At 37.5% G+C, this 15,080-nt stretch overlaps 1 protein-coding gene across 1 annotated transcript; it reads left to right on the top strand.

Moving 5' to 3' along the window:
- Positions 1-6,569: 6,569 nt before the first annotated feature.
- On the top strand, positions 6,570-12,414 carry MLANA (melan-A). The gene is made up of 4 exons (XM_031507411.2): positions 6,570-6,643; positions 9,096-9,192; positions 11,280-11,381; positions 12,339-12,414. The coding sequence occupies exons 1-4, from the start codon at positions 6,570-6,572 to the stop codon at positions 12,405-12,407; spliced, it is 342 nt and encodes a 113-aa protein (XP_031363271.2). The 3' UTR covers positions 12,408-12,414.
- Positions 12,415-15,080: the final 2,666 nt, after the last annotated feature.

Raw genomic sequence — 15,080 nt, forward strand, 5'->3', positions numbered from 1 at the left:
CTACATGGTTGTGCATACATTTTTAGGAGCAGCATGCACAGGAAAGAAATTGACAAAGATAACTGAGTTCAGCAGGGGATCACTGAGAATCTGTGGAACCAAGGCTGGTTCAGCCAGGGGGAGCAGCAGCTTTGGGGGCACCAAACAGCATCCCTGGAAGGAATAGAGGAGATGCAGCTGGGTTGTTCACAACAGTGCATGGTATGAGGGTGAGGCAGCAGCAAAGCTGAAACAGAGAGAGCTCAGGAGGCTGAACCTACAAGGACAGCTCGGCAGCATGGACATGATCCAGCATGGTTGGGCTGATTATATCCTTGGGGCTTTCATGGCCTGAATGGGTGAAGTCCTGAGCAGCCCAGTCTGAGCTCAGAACTGGCTGTCAGGGCTCAGGCTGGAGATTTCCCCTAGCTCCCATCAGGCTGAACAGAATCTTGTGAGAAGTACTTGTATTTTCTTTGCTAAATGCACTAAATTTTATTAGTCCCTTGCATATGCTGTCATCTGGTTGCTATGTATCTGTCTAATGGCACAAAAGAAGTCAAATTGTAAAATCACGGGATACACTGAATTGGAAAGAGTCAATCAGGATCATCAAAGTTCAACTCCTGACTATCCCAAGAGCCACATCATGTACCTGATAGCATTGTCCAAATGCTTCTTGAACAGTGTTAGGCTTGGTGTTCTGACCACTATCTTGGGGAGCCTCTTACAGTGCCCAGCCACACTCAGGGTGAGGAACACTTTCATGATATCCAGCCTAAACCTCCCCTGGCATGACTTCAGGCCATTCCCTCAGGTCCTGTCATTGGTCACCACAGAGATCAGTATCTGCCTTTCCTTTTCCCCTCATGAGGATGCTGAACACCACCCTTCAGTCAGGCTGAACTGACCACATACCTTCTCCTCCAGACCCCTCATCCTCCTCATCACCCTCCTGTGCACAGGAGACATCCTCATTACCCTCTTTTACTGTGGCACCCAAAACGGCTCCCAGCACTCGAGGTGAGGCTGCCCCAGCTCAGAGCAGAGCAGGACAATCCCCTCCCTTGCCCAACTGGCCATGCTGTGCCTGATGTCCCCAGGACATGGCTGGCCCTCCTGGCTGCCAGGGCACTGCCGACTCATGTTCAGCTTTCCACAGAGCAGGACCCTGGCATCCCTTCCTGCAGTACTGCTCTTCAGCCTCACCCCCTAGTCTATACACACATCCAGGGTTGTCTCATCTCAGAGCCAGAATCTGACACCTTCCTTTGTTAAACTTAATTAGTTTGGTGACCTGCAATTTGTTGAGGTAGCCCTGCATGGCTTCTTTTGCCTTCAAAGAAGTCAACAGCTCCTCCCAGTTTAATGTCTTCAGCAAATCTACTTAGTGTTCAAAATCATTAAGATATTGAAGAGCATCTAAGCCCTAAGGTAGAGTCCTGTGGAACCCCACTAGTGACAGGTTGCCAGCCTGATGCCACCCCACTCACTGTAACCCTTTGTGTGGCTCATCAGCCATCATCCATCATATGATGTGTTTATTCAGCTGAATGCTGGACATTTTGTACAATTTCAGGATCATGGGAGGCGATCATTTGCATAGCCATGGTCCTCCAACTTCAGGCAGTGGGATCCCCTTTGTCCCTTGCTAGTGCTGAAAGGAGAGGCAAAGAAAGTATTGAACATCTCTGTCTTGTCCATGTCCCTGTTTGTGAGGTGACCATACTCATTGCCTTTTGTCATTAATATATTTGAAAAAGTTTTTACTGTTCCTGTCAATTGTGACCAGCTTCATCTGCAGCTGAGCTTCAGCATGACAAATTTTCTCCCTGCAGTGGTGAGCAGCATCGCTGTAATCCTCCCACGTCACCTGACACTACTTCTGCTGAGCCTACACTTTCTTTTTTTGCCTCTACCTCCCAAAGGAGATTCCTGCTCAGCCAAGCCATCTTCTGCCTCACCTGCTTGACTTCTGACACTTGGGAATTGTCTATGCCCTAAGATGGTGCTTAAAATGTGACCAGAACTGACAGACCCCAGCACCTGCAAAAGCGTTTTCCCAGGTTACCTTACTGACTGATTCTATGAGCAGCCAGAAGTCTGCTCTCCTGCTCTCCTCATGTCCAAAGCCAAAGTACTGAGTGTATTCATTTTGGAACTGCTTTTACTTTAGCTGCAGCTGAAGTAAAATATTCCAAGTTAAATTTCACTGGACTATTACTACAGGGATTGCTTAGAATCACAGAATTATCAAAGTTGGAAGAGACCTATAAGATCATCAAGTCCAAGTATCCATCCACCATTGCCACTGTCACCTCTAAATCCAAACCACATCACCCAGTGCCAGGTCCACATGCCCCTGAAATATCTTCAGGGATGGTGACTCTACCACCTCCCTGAGCAACTATTTTGATCCAAGTTCTAAGAATGTAGTAGGCATCGATTATATTAATTTTCTTCAAGCGATTACCTCAGAGGCCTAAATTATCAGCCCACCTGCAAGGACTTTCTCACCCCAAAGCAGTTAGAAAAGTTAGTTTCAGTGAAAACAGGATTGTCAGGCTTTAAAAAGCACTACAATTCTCTTCAATCCAGGTATAGCCTCCTGAAATTATATGCAAGAGAAGTCATTCAACCTCACCTTGATAGCACCCAACTGCATCCAAAAGTTTTTCACCCATGGTTGATCATTCTGTATCTCATGGAGAAAGCCCCACAAATCTGAACAATCCCCTCAGCTCAGAACCTCCAGTTACCGCAGACAAAGTAGGAGCAAAAGAAAACGACCAGAAAGCTACTCAAACTTTTTCTTTAGAAAAACAGGGTAGAGTAACAAACCACCACGGTAGTGATGGCATCCTCTTGGCACAGCTTCTACAGGATTAAAACTACCATTCCTTCTTTACTTTAAGATTCAGAGGTGGAGCAGAGGGAGGCGGGTCTGACAGTAAGGATCACAGCTTCATTTGGAAATTACTTGAGGAGGAAGTTTCTGTCTTTTTTCTGTCAACTAGGCTTTCAGGATGAACATACATACGGTGCTTGTGCAAGACATATTGCTCCCTGGAGGTGCCTGCAGTCAAGGTAGGCGCAAGTTGAGGATCAGCTTCTTTTCAAAAACCCTTAAATCTAGCCTGTAGTGGAACTCTTCAGCCTGGAAGCCAGACAATATCTCCTTCAAACCATGGAGAGACAAGGATCCTCAGAACAAACTGAAAGGGATATAATTCCATATTTTCTATTTTTGTACTGTATTACTGATAATAAAGATTTTGAAGTGCAATACATGTGATTTTCCACTGAATCTCCCATAAAACTCAAAACTAAAGTCTTTACTAAATCAGGTGTCATACTTGTTTTTCTTTGCTCTGTGTACTGTAGGAAGCCTCAAATGTCAGAGAAAAGTAATTATCAATGAAAAGAAGTAAATAATAAAAATCCCAGAATCTTGTACTTGAAAGATGGGATCAAAATGTCAACAGCACAAAACCAACAGCTACTCTTTTTCAAAGGTCAGGCCTGTTATTTTCAGTTACACCAGAAGCATTCATTTCCTACCTTTCACCAAGATTCATCAGCGTCCTGGATTTGCCACAGGTTTGGCTATCAGAAAAAAATTGGGTTACTTTGGGGTTTCCTCTTCCATCCTCTTCTCCTGAAGAGTTATCTTTGAAAATATAACACCTTCATAATCCATGTGTCAATCCCAGTGACTTTACACTGATGGAGTTAGTAGCACTACATCAGAGAAGTAAGATCTTATAAAAAGATTGATATCAAAAGCAGGATGTGGTATTTCATCTCCTCATCCATCCAAATCCTCAATAGCAGCATTCTGCATTTACATTCCAGATGGCACCACAGATCCATGACAAAGCTGTTTGTTTTTTTTTTTTCCTTTTCTGTTATACTATTAACAAGAGATTCATTCAGAACACATAATATTCAAGCAGTTGACATTTTACCCTACACATCACTTGAGGCAAGTAAGGGTCAGAGACTGGTTTTGCTACATGAAGAAATCATGTGGATTTTCTTTATTAGTGTTTTCAGTCTCACAAGATCAAGCAGCTTGATCAAGCAAGCTTCAGTTATCATCCTCTTCTAGAAGTGAAGCTTTTCTTCAGGAAAACACATTATTTGATTAGGAACTTTACAATATTTCAGAGTGCAAGAGGATGTGATAGCATCCACTTACTGTTTTACACATATGGATATTTATAGAAACTTCTCTGCACTTCTTTCACCTTTGAAATTCCTATTGAGTTCATGTGGGTTAACTTGCCCAACTTAGCAAGTTTATGCTCCTCACTGTTCATTCTTCCTGTACTCTTTATTTTCCACTCTACAAAAAATGTGTTACATCAAACTTTAACGGGTCCAGCAAAACCAACTAGGATCCTTCTGGCACTAATCACAGAGTGCCTGAGTTTGGAAGGCATCTCTGGAGTTCCTGTGGTTTAACCCCCTGGTGCAGCAGAACCATTTGGAGCTGGTTGCCCATGACTGTGTCCAAATGGCTTTTGCAGATCTCCAATGGGGGAGGCTTGACAAACTCTCTGGGCAACCTGTGCCAGTGCCCAGTCATCCTCACAGAAAAAAGGGCTTCCTGATGTTCATAGAGCACAGTCTGTTTCAGTCTGAGGTCACTCCTCTGGTCCAGTCACTAGGCACTACCATGGAAAAGTATATACATAGGTCAGATTTTTACCATAATTAGGAAAAATACAGAAGCAGCCCTGCACTAGCTAAAAAATATCGATGTTAATACATTTAATTTGACTTCCTAATGAAATGGATGTCGATCACTCACACCATCTGTTCTTTCCTATTTTCTTTTGAGTCTGTCAGCCATTTTCTTTAGAAAAGAAATTACTTAGAGCCCTGTGCATAGCTTCAAAGACAAGTGAAAATTTAAAAGTGTTTAATCCTTCAAACTCAAAAAAATTTGTAGAGGGACAGAGAGGCTCAGATTAATGATTCGTTAGGACAAATGACAAGCAGAACACGGTTCTTATATCTCCTTGCTCTTTTGGCAGTAAGTAACTGCTGGTACCTAACAGTACCCAGACCTTTGAATCAATCACAGACTGCCATTTCTTGCCTGACCTCGTAAATGGAATTACTACAGTGTTAACACAGGCAAAGGCCAGGCTTCATTAGTTGTGCAGCCCATGGGACTTACCCTCTTTTTTTTTGCAATATTTGCTTCTCATATAGAATTAAACTGTACTTACCTTACTTAAATCTGGTCCACATATACTATTTTGTGCAGTGTTAAAATGGCGCAAAAAGCATGCATAAACAAAGCTATAGTAAATACATGCAAAAATGCCAGTCCCCTGTAACAAACTAAGCAACCTTAGATCAAAACATGTTTGAAGCTAGAAACAGTCTGCCCACTCTAGGAGCTTGTACTTATTGGGCAGGTAAAAAGGTGTTGGGCTGTCTCTCAGAGCACATGTAATTAATCAAGAAATATCAGATTTTTCTGCTGCTTTTTAAGAGGGAAGGATGCAGAAGGAAATGAGAAGTTGTATCCTTGCCCTTTTCATGCTAATTAATGCATTCAGAAGCCGTACTGAAAGGAATTTAAACTCGTGATAGTCATAAGAGGACAGATCAAAGGAGAAAAAACCAGACCAAGTCAAAGAAAGCTGCATATGCCCACAGTTAACAGACAGAATACAGGTCTGAAGGAGGTAAGATTTATATTTTTTGTTTTACATAAAATTTTCAGCTTTGCTTAAAAATTACGCTTTAGAAGAGGCTTGGCTTTCTTTAAGGTGAACTCAAAATATTTTCTTTCTTTGGCTAGAACTATCTTCAGTAAAGTCATTGTGTTTTCTAATTTACCTGTATAGGGTAGGTAGATTAGTGGGATACAATCAAGTAGGATCTGTTGTGCTCTTCACATTACAGAAACATGATTACGTGTGGATTTCTTCTTCACTATACTTGATTGAATAAATTTTTAATTGTTCAGATAGCTGTGATTACCACCTTAAGACTGGGAATAAAGATTGTAATACAAATTCCCTACACATCTGAGTTTAGACTGTTATTAGACATAAATCAGTATTCCCATCTGAAATTCAACAGATCTCTGAGAGTCTCTTGTGACTGAAAACCTATACCCTGAGTGTTAACAGGGAATTACAGAATAGAAAAACTACTATTTTTAAGAACAATATTAGTTTTTCTTCTAAATAGTTTTTCTTGTCCAGGTAAATTGCCTGTTTTTTCTGCATTCCAGAATTTGCTTCGGAAGTCTGCCATCACTTGGTACCTAAACAGACCACATCACATTCTGCAAATTCTGTTACACTTAGTTGCAAACACTTTGATGTCAGTGGTGATATTAATATGTAGATTATAGTTATGGTTTTGACCTTTATCCTAAATTGGGACAGTTGTGTGTGTATGTAAATTTACTTGATTCTGAAGATATCAGATTATCCTGCCTCTCTAAAATGCTTCCATTAAAACAAAGAAGCTTAAAATATTAAGCTTCAATGGTAACAGATTATTTATCACACTGACAAGTGTTTATACCCTGTAGGTTTAAACAGGACCAACCTCACAAAATGCCCAGAAGACATAACCACCTGGACAGCAACTACTTCAGAGGGAAAGGATATGTCTATTTTGCAGCAGAAGAGTAAGTGTAAATCAAAACCTATGTTAGCATATAAGCTGGTGCAAGAATTTGTATTGAAGGAAAACAAGAAAATTGTACCAAAAAAAGTTACTGTTGTATATAGATGGAGTGCCTTTTAATTATCTTATAGCTCTCTCTAATGTTAGTCATAGTGCAACCTTAGACAGTCCCCAATGATAACAAAAATCAGAATTGCAGAATTCAAGAATCTAGAGTTAAATCATATGATCACAAAGTCATCGGCCTTTACCAGGTTTATTGAGGCTTATTTAGAATTTACTTTTAAGGCTGTTATAAGGTAATTTGTATACTAAATCTCTAGATTCACAGACCTCTCTTAGGAAACTCAAAGGGACATTGTCTAACCCTAAAGAACGGCAGAAACCTCCCAGAGAAATGGTTAAAATAAAAGAGCAAATGACATCAGTGCCATACAAATGTGACTCCTAAATTGTATCTTGCAAATACCTTTTATCTTTGAATTACAATAAAATATGTTTGGTTTAGAATTATTAGAGACATCACCCAACTGGTGATGTTTTATGACATAAGACAAGTAATTCCAATGTGCTTGGGATATCTGTATGTGAACTGTGCTGCTAGTATGCAAGATAGCTAGTCCTCCAGCAGCCCTGGCAAGAAGAATAAACAAAGGGGGAAGCTCTCCAGTAGTCCATTCAAATGAGTTCAGTTCTTAAAAAAAAGGAAAAAAAAAATAAAAAGAAGCCGGTTAGTCATGTTTCAGCACTTGAAACTAAGCATACTAACTACTGTGCATTCTAGTGACTGCATCTGTAAGTAGGTTTTCTAGATATGGAAAAATGACCTCTCCTTCCAGTACCATAAGTATTCTAGATATGAGCCCAGATTCCTAGCAGCACAATTTCATCTTTAACTGGAATGGAAAGAAATTACATACACACTTTCCATACTAGTCTCTGAGTAGTTAGGGAAGGAGTTAGGATGGCAAATGTGCAGTCAGAAGTACCAGCTCCAGAAATACATTCTGGGTTGTCTCCTAAATTTGCCCTAAACCAGGACATGGGCATACAGCTAATGGATAGCTAAAACAACACAACATGTGACAAGCAGGAGTTCTAAAAATGTAGAGAGAGCACCAGCTGCCTGGAGAAGTATTCCCTCCAGGTTTCAGCTGTTCTGGTGAGAGTAGGAAAAACAGTGGGGCCATCTCACAACTTTGGCTGCACCAGAAAGTGACTGCTGTGAGCTCTGCAGGCCACACTAAGTCTTCAAGGGGCAGAAGCAACTTACAAGATCCACATACTTTGGAAAAAGAAAATCCCTTTGTCTCCAAGGGGCTTCATGTTTCCAATAGCACAAAGGAAGCTGAGACAGAAAGGCAGCCTGTTCTGCCACACAAATCTGCTTGAATCTCCTTTCAGTCTCTTTAGTTCACAAGGAAATATTCCTTTCTGAAACTTGGAGTCAGTGAAAATTACCACAAATAGATATAACAACTTTCTGGTAAGTCACGTATGCCTCTACTTTTCTATGGAAAAGCCTAGGGTAATTACTGCAAGACAACTGGGCATAAGATATACAGAAGTATGTTAGAATAGGTTTATTCTGATTCAAACAACAATTTTTCCCCCATACTCTTTTCCCTTTAATTCTTTAATATATTCTTCTGTTCCTGAACAGGGAAAGAACCAAAAAAAATAGGGAATGCATTCAGTATTTCTCAACAGGGAGGATATTAACACTAAAGGAAGGCTTTTTGTGACTAGGAAATTTGAAATTACTTTGTCAGCTTGCTTTTTGACTTAAAGTGGAAATGCTGCTTCTGCCAAGTTCCCAGTGAGCGGTGGGAAGGATGTTTTACAGCACAGTTTGCATAGCATATTTCCCCTAAAATGACCCAGTGACACCAATAATGTGCCTAGTATGTCATGCAAGAACGAAATCCTTATAGAGCTCTTTATGAATAATTCAAAGTTTCTTACTCATGTTTTAAGGTTGCAATGTGCTTTATGTATCAAAAAACCTCTTTCTTCATTTGAAGTTGTTGCAATATGATGCAATTAGGATACATTTTAAATACTTGCTACCTAGAGAAATTTAGCAAATAAACATGAGCTGCATCATTAGAGATGTGCCATTTAATTTATTTCATATTCACTTGCAATAATACAATGCTGTGATTTGCAAGCCTTACAGACAGGTATGTTTTTGGAATCAGTAGTCACTGGTAGATAATTATTTTCAACCACATGTATTTTTAAAATGTTTAAGAACTTGGTAGAGAAATTAGCTAACAGCTAAATCTATAGAAACTGACTGAAGTTATTGATAATTAGCCTATTTTCTGAGGCAAATTCTGCTCCATGCCTTCCTCTGATAAAAAGACACAAATGTTTGGTCTAAGCATACTTGCTCCTGGGAGGATGCATCTAGTTATGGTGCAAATTATCTTGTTCTGCTTTCCCAACAGAGCTCTGGGTATTGGACTTTTCATTTTGGTGCTGGCAATTTTACTTGCCTTTGGCTGCTGGTATTACAAAAGACGTAATGGTTACAAAAGTTTGCGGGTAAGTGTGGCAACTCATTTTCTCTCATGGTATTATTTTGACAACATATTACCTTGATTTACATGACATTAATGCAGAGAACATCAAATTTGTAACAGGACATCATAATCTCAGGCAGTATTTACACTGACCTATGTCACAGACAAAACCACACAATATGAAACACAACCTGTCCTGAAGAACTTGTAAGTCACACAAAGGGGTAAGAGAAACCAGAAGGAAAGGGACATGAAACCAGTTGCCCAACATATCAGTAAAGAAATTTATCTGTAAATTTTGTAAAATCAGTAAAAAAAATTACTTGTAGGAAGCATTCTTTATAAATTGATACAAAACCAAGAGCCATTCAGTGTCCTTTCATTTAAATATAAGTAATATATTCACTCTTCATAAGATTTACCCCTAAATAACAACAGATATGATCAGAATACATCTAGGAAGCAGAGAAGAAAAATAACTATTACAAGTAGGTAAATATGCTCACCTATGGGTGATGTGTGATTAATCCATATAAAATTTGACTTGCAGTTTTAAGAGTCACAAAAAAAGTGAGATGGGTTTGAGATTTGTTTTCTAAAAACTACTTTAAAAATATTTTCATTTCTGTCTTAGAAACTATTTTAAAAAAAGGTACAATCCTTCTCATAACAACTACTGTTAGAAGTCCCAAAGCTTTATTTTTGAAATTTTGCTCCCTCTCCTATGAAAGGGAGGTCTTTTTAATTCTTTAAAGTGAAAGTTTGTTATGGTTTAACCCCAGACAGCAATTAATCACACTTGCTTATTTCCCACTGCCACCCTGGTGTGGAGGAGAATTGGAAAGAAAAGGTGAACTTCATGGGTTAAATAAGAACAGCTCAGTAATTGAAACAAAATATAATCATGTACTACTAATAATCATCACAATGAAAAGGTGAAAAAGAGAGGAGTAAAACCCCAAAGGAACAAGTGATGCCCAAAACAGTTTCTCACCTCCCACAACTGATGTCCATCTCATTCCTGAGCAGCAATCAGCCCCTCCAGCCAAATCCCTTATTTTTATACTGAGCATGATGTTCTCTTGTGTGGATTGTCCCTTTGGCTAGTCCAGGTCAGGTGTCCCAGCCATGAACCCTCCCAGTTTCTTGTGCACCAGCTCTGTGGCAGACATGAACCATTGAAATGTCCTTGACTTAGAGCAAGAGCTACTGAACAAAAACATTATGTCTAATAATCATTGTGTTATCAGCATTAGTCTCATAATGAATCCAAAACAAAGCACTGTACCAGCTGTTTAAAAGAAAATGAACTCTACTCCAGCTGAAACCAGGACAAAGCTTTATGCAAATATGCGTTTTACAGTATCTTTTAGTTAACCTCATCTTTTGAAGAAGATATAAGTAACTATTTGGGAATAAAAAACTCAGCAAAGCTCTCATCTAAGTCAGCAAATCAATTTCCTTGCTGTTTCTGGTAATTTTGTCCCATTCTCTTTCTATCTAATTATCCAGTTATCTATCCAATACATATATCAACTGGCAGAATACCTAAAAGCTGAACTTTCATAGTGAAATGTTGCAAAAAAAATGAAGGTAATACTCAAAAAATCCCTTCAAAATCAAACCAAATGCCTGCTTTGTATATCCTGGAAAAAAGCATTATCTGTTTTTTAATTATTTCTCATGACAGATTTCTACTGTTTTGACAATCATATTTTTTTAGGCTATTTCTGGCTAGGGGAGAACTGGTACAGAATGTGTACAAAAGAAATGTTGAAAAAATAGAAAACAAAAAGGTTGGGGATTAAGGAAAGAAATAGCTAGCATAAAAAATAGGAGGCATTTGGGTACATGAGATATCAGTTCCTGCATCAGTCTGAAAAATGTGATAGTTATTTTCCTGGCAATGTAATTGGATTACACAGGGGAGAAAGAGCATAAGTCTCAGCAGAGACAGCAAAAGTGTTGTTAGGTGAGGTATCTTTCTTACTTCCATTGTATCTAATTCCAGATTCTAATACATACTGTATATGTGCTGCCAAATTTTGCTTCAACTTCGCAATCTCTTCTTCCTTTCACCTTCCCCAATTTCTTTATGATTTGTCACAGAGCAAAAGCCCTAGTGTGAGCACAATACGGAACGTGGTAGGTGAGGGAGAAATACTGGACTGCAAAATGCCTCTGCAGAACTACAGAGACTTTCATTCTGTGGTAAGTTGCAACTCAAGATCTCACTTAAAACTGAGTAAGACATGTTGAAATAGTATTGTTAAACAGGCACTTGGTGATTTCTCCCATGGTGTATTCTCTCATATTTTGAGTCTTCAATGCTTCAACATCAACTTAGAAAGTAGTATTTGGAAAAAATTGTACTGTGAAAAATTAAAAGAAAATTACATCTACTATTTAGAATGCTTATTTTAAAGTTATTGTCTTCAATTTATATTTATTCCTATATCATATGACCATTTTGCAATCTATTAGAATAATGCAAACCTGAATGCTGAAATATACTGAAAACACCCCAAAAATTATATCCCTAACTGATTTTCTGCCATTCAGACAAACAACAAATGGATTGTGTCTGGTATACTATACTCTGACAACCATTATCAGAGAATATTATAAAACGTCAATGTGTTATCTCTTCTAATCATTATAAAATGATGAACATTTAAACTTTCAATTTTCAAAAAAGTAAATTAAGTGATAAGTATATATAAATGTGTGTGTTTAAATTGCTTTAGAACCGAGAAGATGCTAACCTCACACAATTTTAAATAAGCTGCTCAAATTTTTACCAGTAGAAATATGACAATATGCTTGTATCATGACTCTTAAGTAAAAGCTTCAGTATTTGTCTGAATTATCAATCTAAAAATACCCCATATATATAAGAAAAATATTCTTGCCTTTATAACACCAAATTTTCCCTTTGGATGAACAATAGCAATTAAGTGAATCTGATGCAAAACCAGAAAACATACTACCCAAAACGTAACATTAAAAATAGATACAATGAATGAGCTCTGCTTCTTTAAGTCACAGAACTGTATCTAATATGGTGGTAAATAGCTTGCTGAATGTTTTTGTAATTTTCTTGTCATTTTCCTTGTAATTCAATTCGGATTTTTTTGATCTTTCAAAAAAACCTTTTCCTTACCATAGGTACCTGATGCTCCACCAGCTTATACCAAAATCAACGCAGATCAATCACCACCACCTTATTCACCATGATACCATGAAATTTGAAACCCTAAACATACTGATTCCATTTACTCATGTTCGCTCTTTATTTCCTGTATATGCTTAACTTCCTTAAAGCTAAAATCATATAAATAAAACAATATGTTTTCATTAGCAGTTGCTGAAAACTATTCCCGCTTAATTTACAGAACTAGTCCTTGAAATACCTTAATAAATCTGATTGTGCATTTGTCTTAAGCTTTTCACTTCTTGCAGTCAGATTAATACATTATGGTCTGGTCATTTTGAATCCTTAATAGGTCTACATAGATCTGTAATCACACAGTAGTCAGAATTAATCAGAGTAAAAAGTGACAGCACCTTTGTTTTCATCTTCCTCATTTAGTTTCCCTTTCTTTAAACAATAATAAAAACCCCAAAACACCAAAACAACAACAGACACACACAAAAAAACCATCAAAACCAAACAAACCAACAAAAACCAAACAAGTATTCCTTAGAACAGGATGTAAAATAATCTGTCACAAAATGAAACAAACCATTTGACTAAATGTCCTCTTACAGACTTCATTCCTCACCAGCACTTTTAAAATCAACTTCCAAAAAGTGACTATGTTTTATAACACACTTTTACCACATATCAATTTTTATGTACCTGTAATGAATAAATTCCTCATAAAACATATTCATTCTAGGCAATCTAGGAATTTCTGCTTGGAGTCCATATTATTTCATACTGCAAATGGATATAATGACATCATCTTTTGTTTCCTTGTGACAGTCGTGAGAGAACAAAAGAGCTTTGTAAATATAAAGACTTACATGCCATTTCTGCCATTTCTTTCTAATATGATGAAACTATATAAGAAAATGCACAAAAACCATGTTTCTTGAAGAATTCAGAAGACAGCAGATTCCTAGATCTTAAATAAGCAGAAATAAAAAACAAAGGATTTTGATATTCATAAACTGGGTACATACATTTGATAAGTTACTGTTTACTCAGCACTTTTTTTATTGCTTGCTTGCCAGATTATTACTTAAGATTATATGCACATCAATAAATTTATACACAAGGCCTGATATCGCACAGCAGGAGGCAGCTAGAATGGTACAACATTCATTAAAATCAAAACTAGTTACAGAAGAAAACTGATTTCATAAAGCAATTATTAACTGCTATTAGTAAAGGATCTAGTTCTTTGTCATCAAATATGCAAATACAAACATATTAAAACAAAAGAAGTTTTTAACACAAGGCATGGTTACTTGCTTAACATAACTGATAAATAATAAAGCCAGTTTTTGTGAAATGTTTCTTCTGTAATAAAAATATTTATATACATTAGTAAAATGTTTATACAGATTAGTAAAATTGTTGGAAGGTAGTAAATATCAGTAATTGCTGTGAAAGGTTAAATCCATACATATGTTTTAATAAATTTAGTAGATATATTTATTTAGAAACTTAGAGATGCATTTTCTATTTTAACATAAAAAGCCGTCTTATCTTTGTTATTTCCAATATCCACCTGTCAGAAAAAAACTGTGTAATTACTTAGCAACAGGAAAAAGAATAAAGAGGAAAACATAAAAAAATTCCATTGTATAGCTAGTAAGCACTAGAGATGTAGAACACAATGTCTCACTAATTTTCTTGCAGGAATGGTAAGCTAAAGCTTGGGGCTGAGATCTTTAAAAACTCAGTACTCTCCTTTAGGGCAGCATCCTTTCAAAAGACTTTAGTACTACAGTGGATTAGAACTGATATATGCAGTCATTTTCTCGTGTCTGAGGAAAAAAACAATTAAAAATCAATAGAGATTATTTACTATGAAGAAGTGCTTAGAGTTCAAAAAGCTTTACTTGATTGCACCTATTTTTAGTAGTGACAGACTTAAATATATTACCAGATGTTGCACAAGCTTATGAGGAAGTTAACACTGATGAAGTAGAAACATTGATTTCTTCGTGGGACTATGTAAGGCTAAATTATTAAAACTCTGCAGCAGCCAGAACTGGAACAATTAAACTTTGTTCTGAATTTACAGCTACTTACAGGATAGATAAGCCCTCTTGGAAACATATCCTTAGTTTTCAGAAAGTCGTCTCCTTATTTCTCCTGGTGAAACTAGTATTTTTGCTTTATGGACACAGACAGTGGTCTCAGATTTAAGTGCATTAAAATTAGAGCATGAAATAGAGCTTCACAGAGCACTCAAATAGTTGTAGATTTCATCACTCATGCTGAATGGCATTCTAAATTCCATTTTTCAAATCTGCCTCTATACCCAGTGAGGGTACATGGCAGTGTCTGGCTGCTGACTCATTAAAACAGAGAAACACTGATACAAGACAAGGTCAGACCTTGAAAACTAGAGACCTGTAACTGCTGAAGTTGCATGATGCAAGAACTGGTACTTTCTGTATTGCACTCAGTAACACTGCACTTTACCAAAGACTGGTTTAAACATTCCAGGACACCTGCTCCTTTAGTAAGAAATGTACAGAAATGTTTTAATTACCATATATGGAGAACATGGTGTTCTCCATGAACAGGGTGTTCAACCTTCCTGGAAAGTCTTTCAGATTAGACAGTTATATGACCCCAGTAACTGGTCGCCAAAATTTAGATTCATAATTTCTTTAGTTTAGTCATGTATGTATTAGAGAGGATGTAAAAGGTCTTCTGCCCCTCTGGTT

Source organism: Lonchura striata, chromosome Z (assembly GCF_046129695.1).
Source record: "Lonchura striata isolate bLonStr1 chromosome Z, bLonStr1.mat, whole genome shotgun sequence".
Taxonomy (NCBI): Eukaryota; Metazoa; Chordata; class Aves; order Passeriformes; family Estrildidae; genus Lonchura; species Lonchura striata.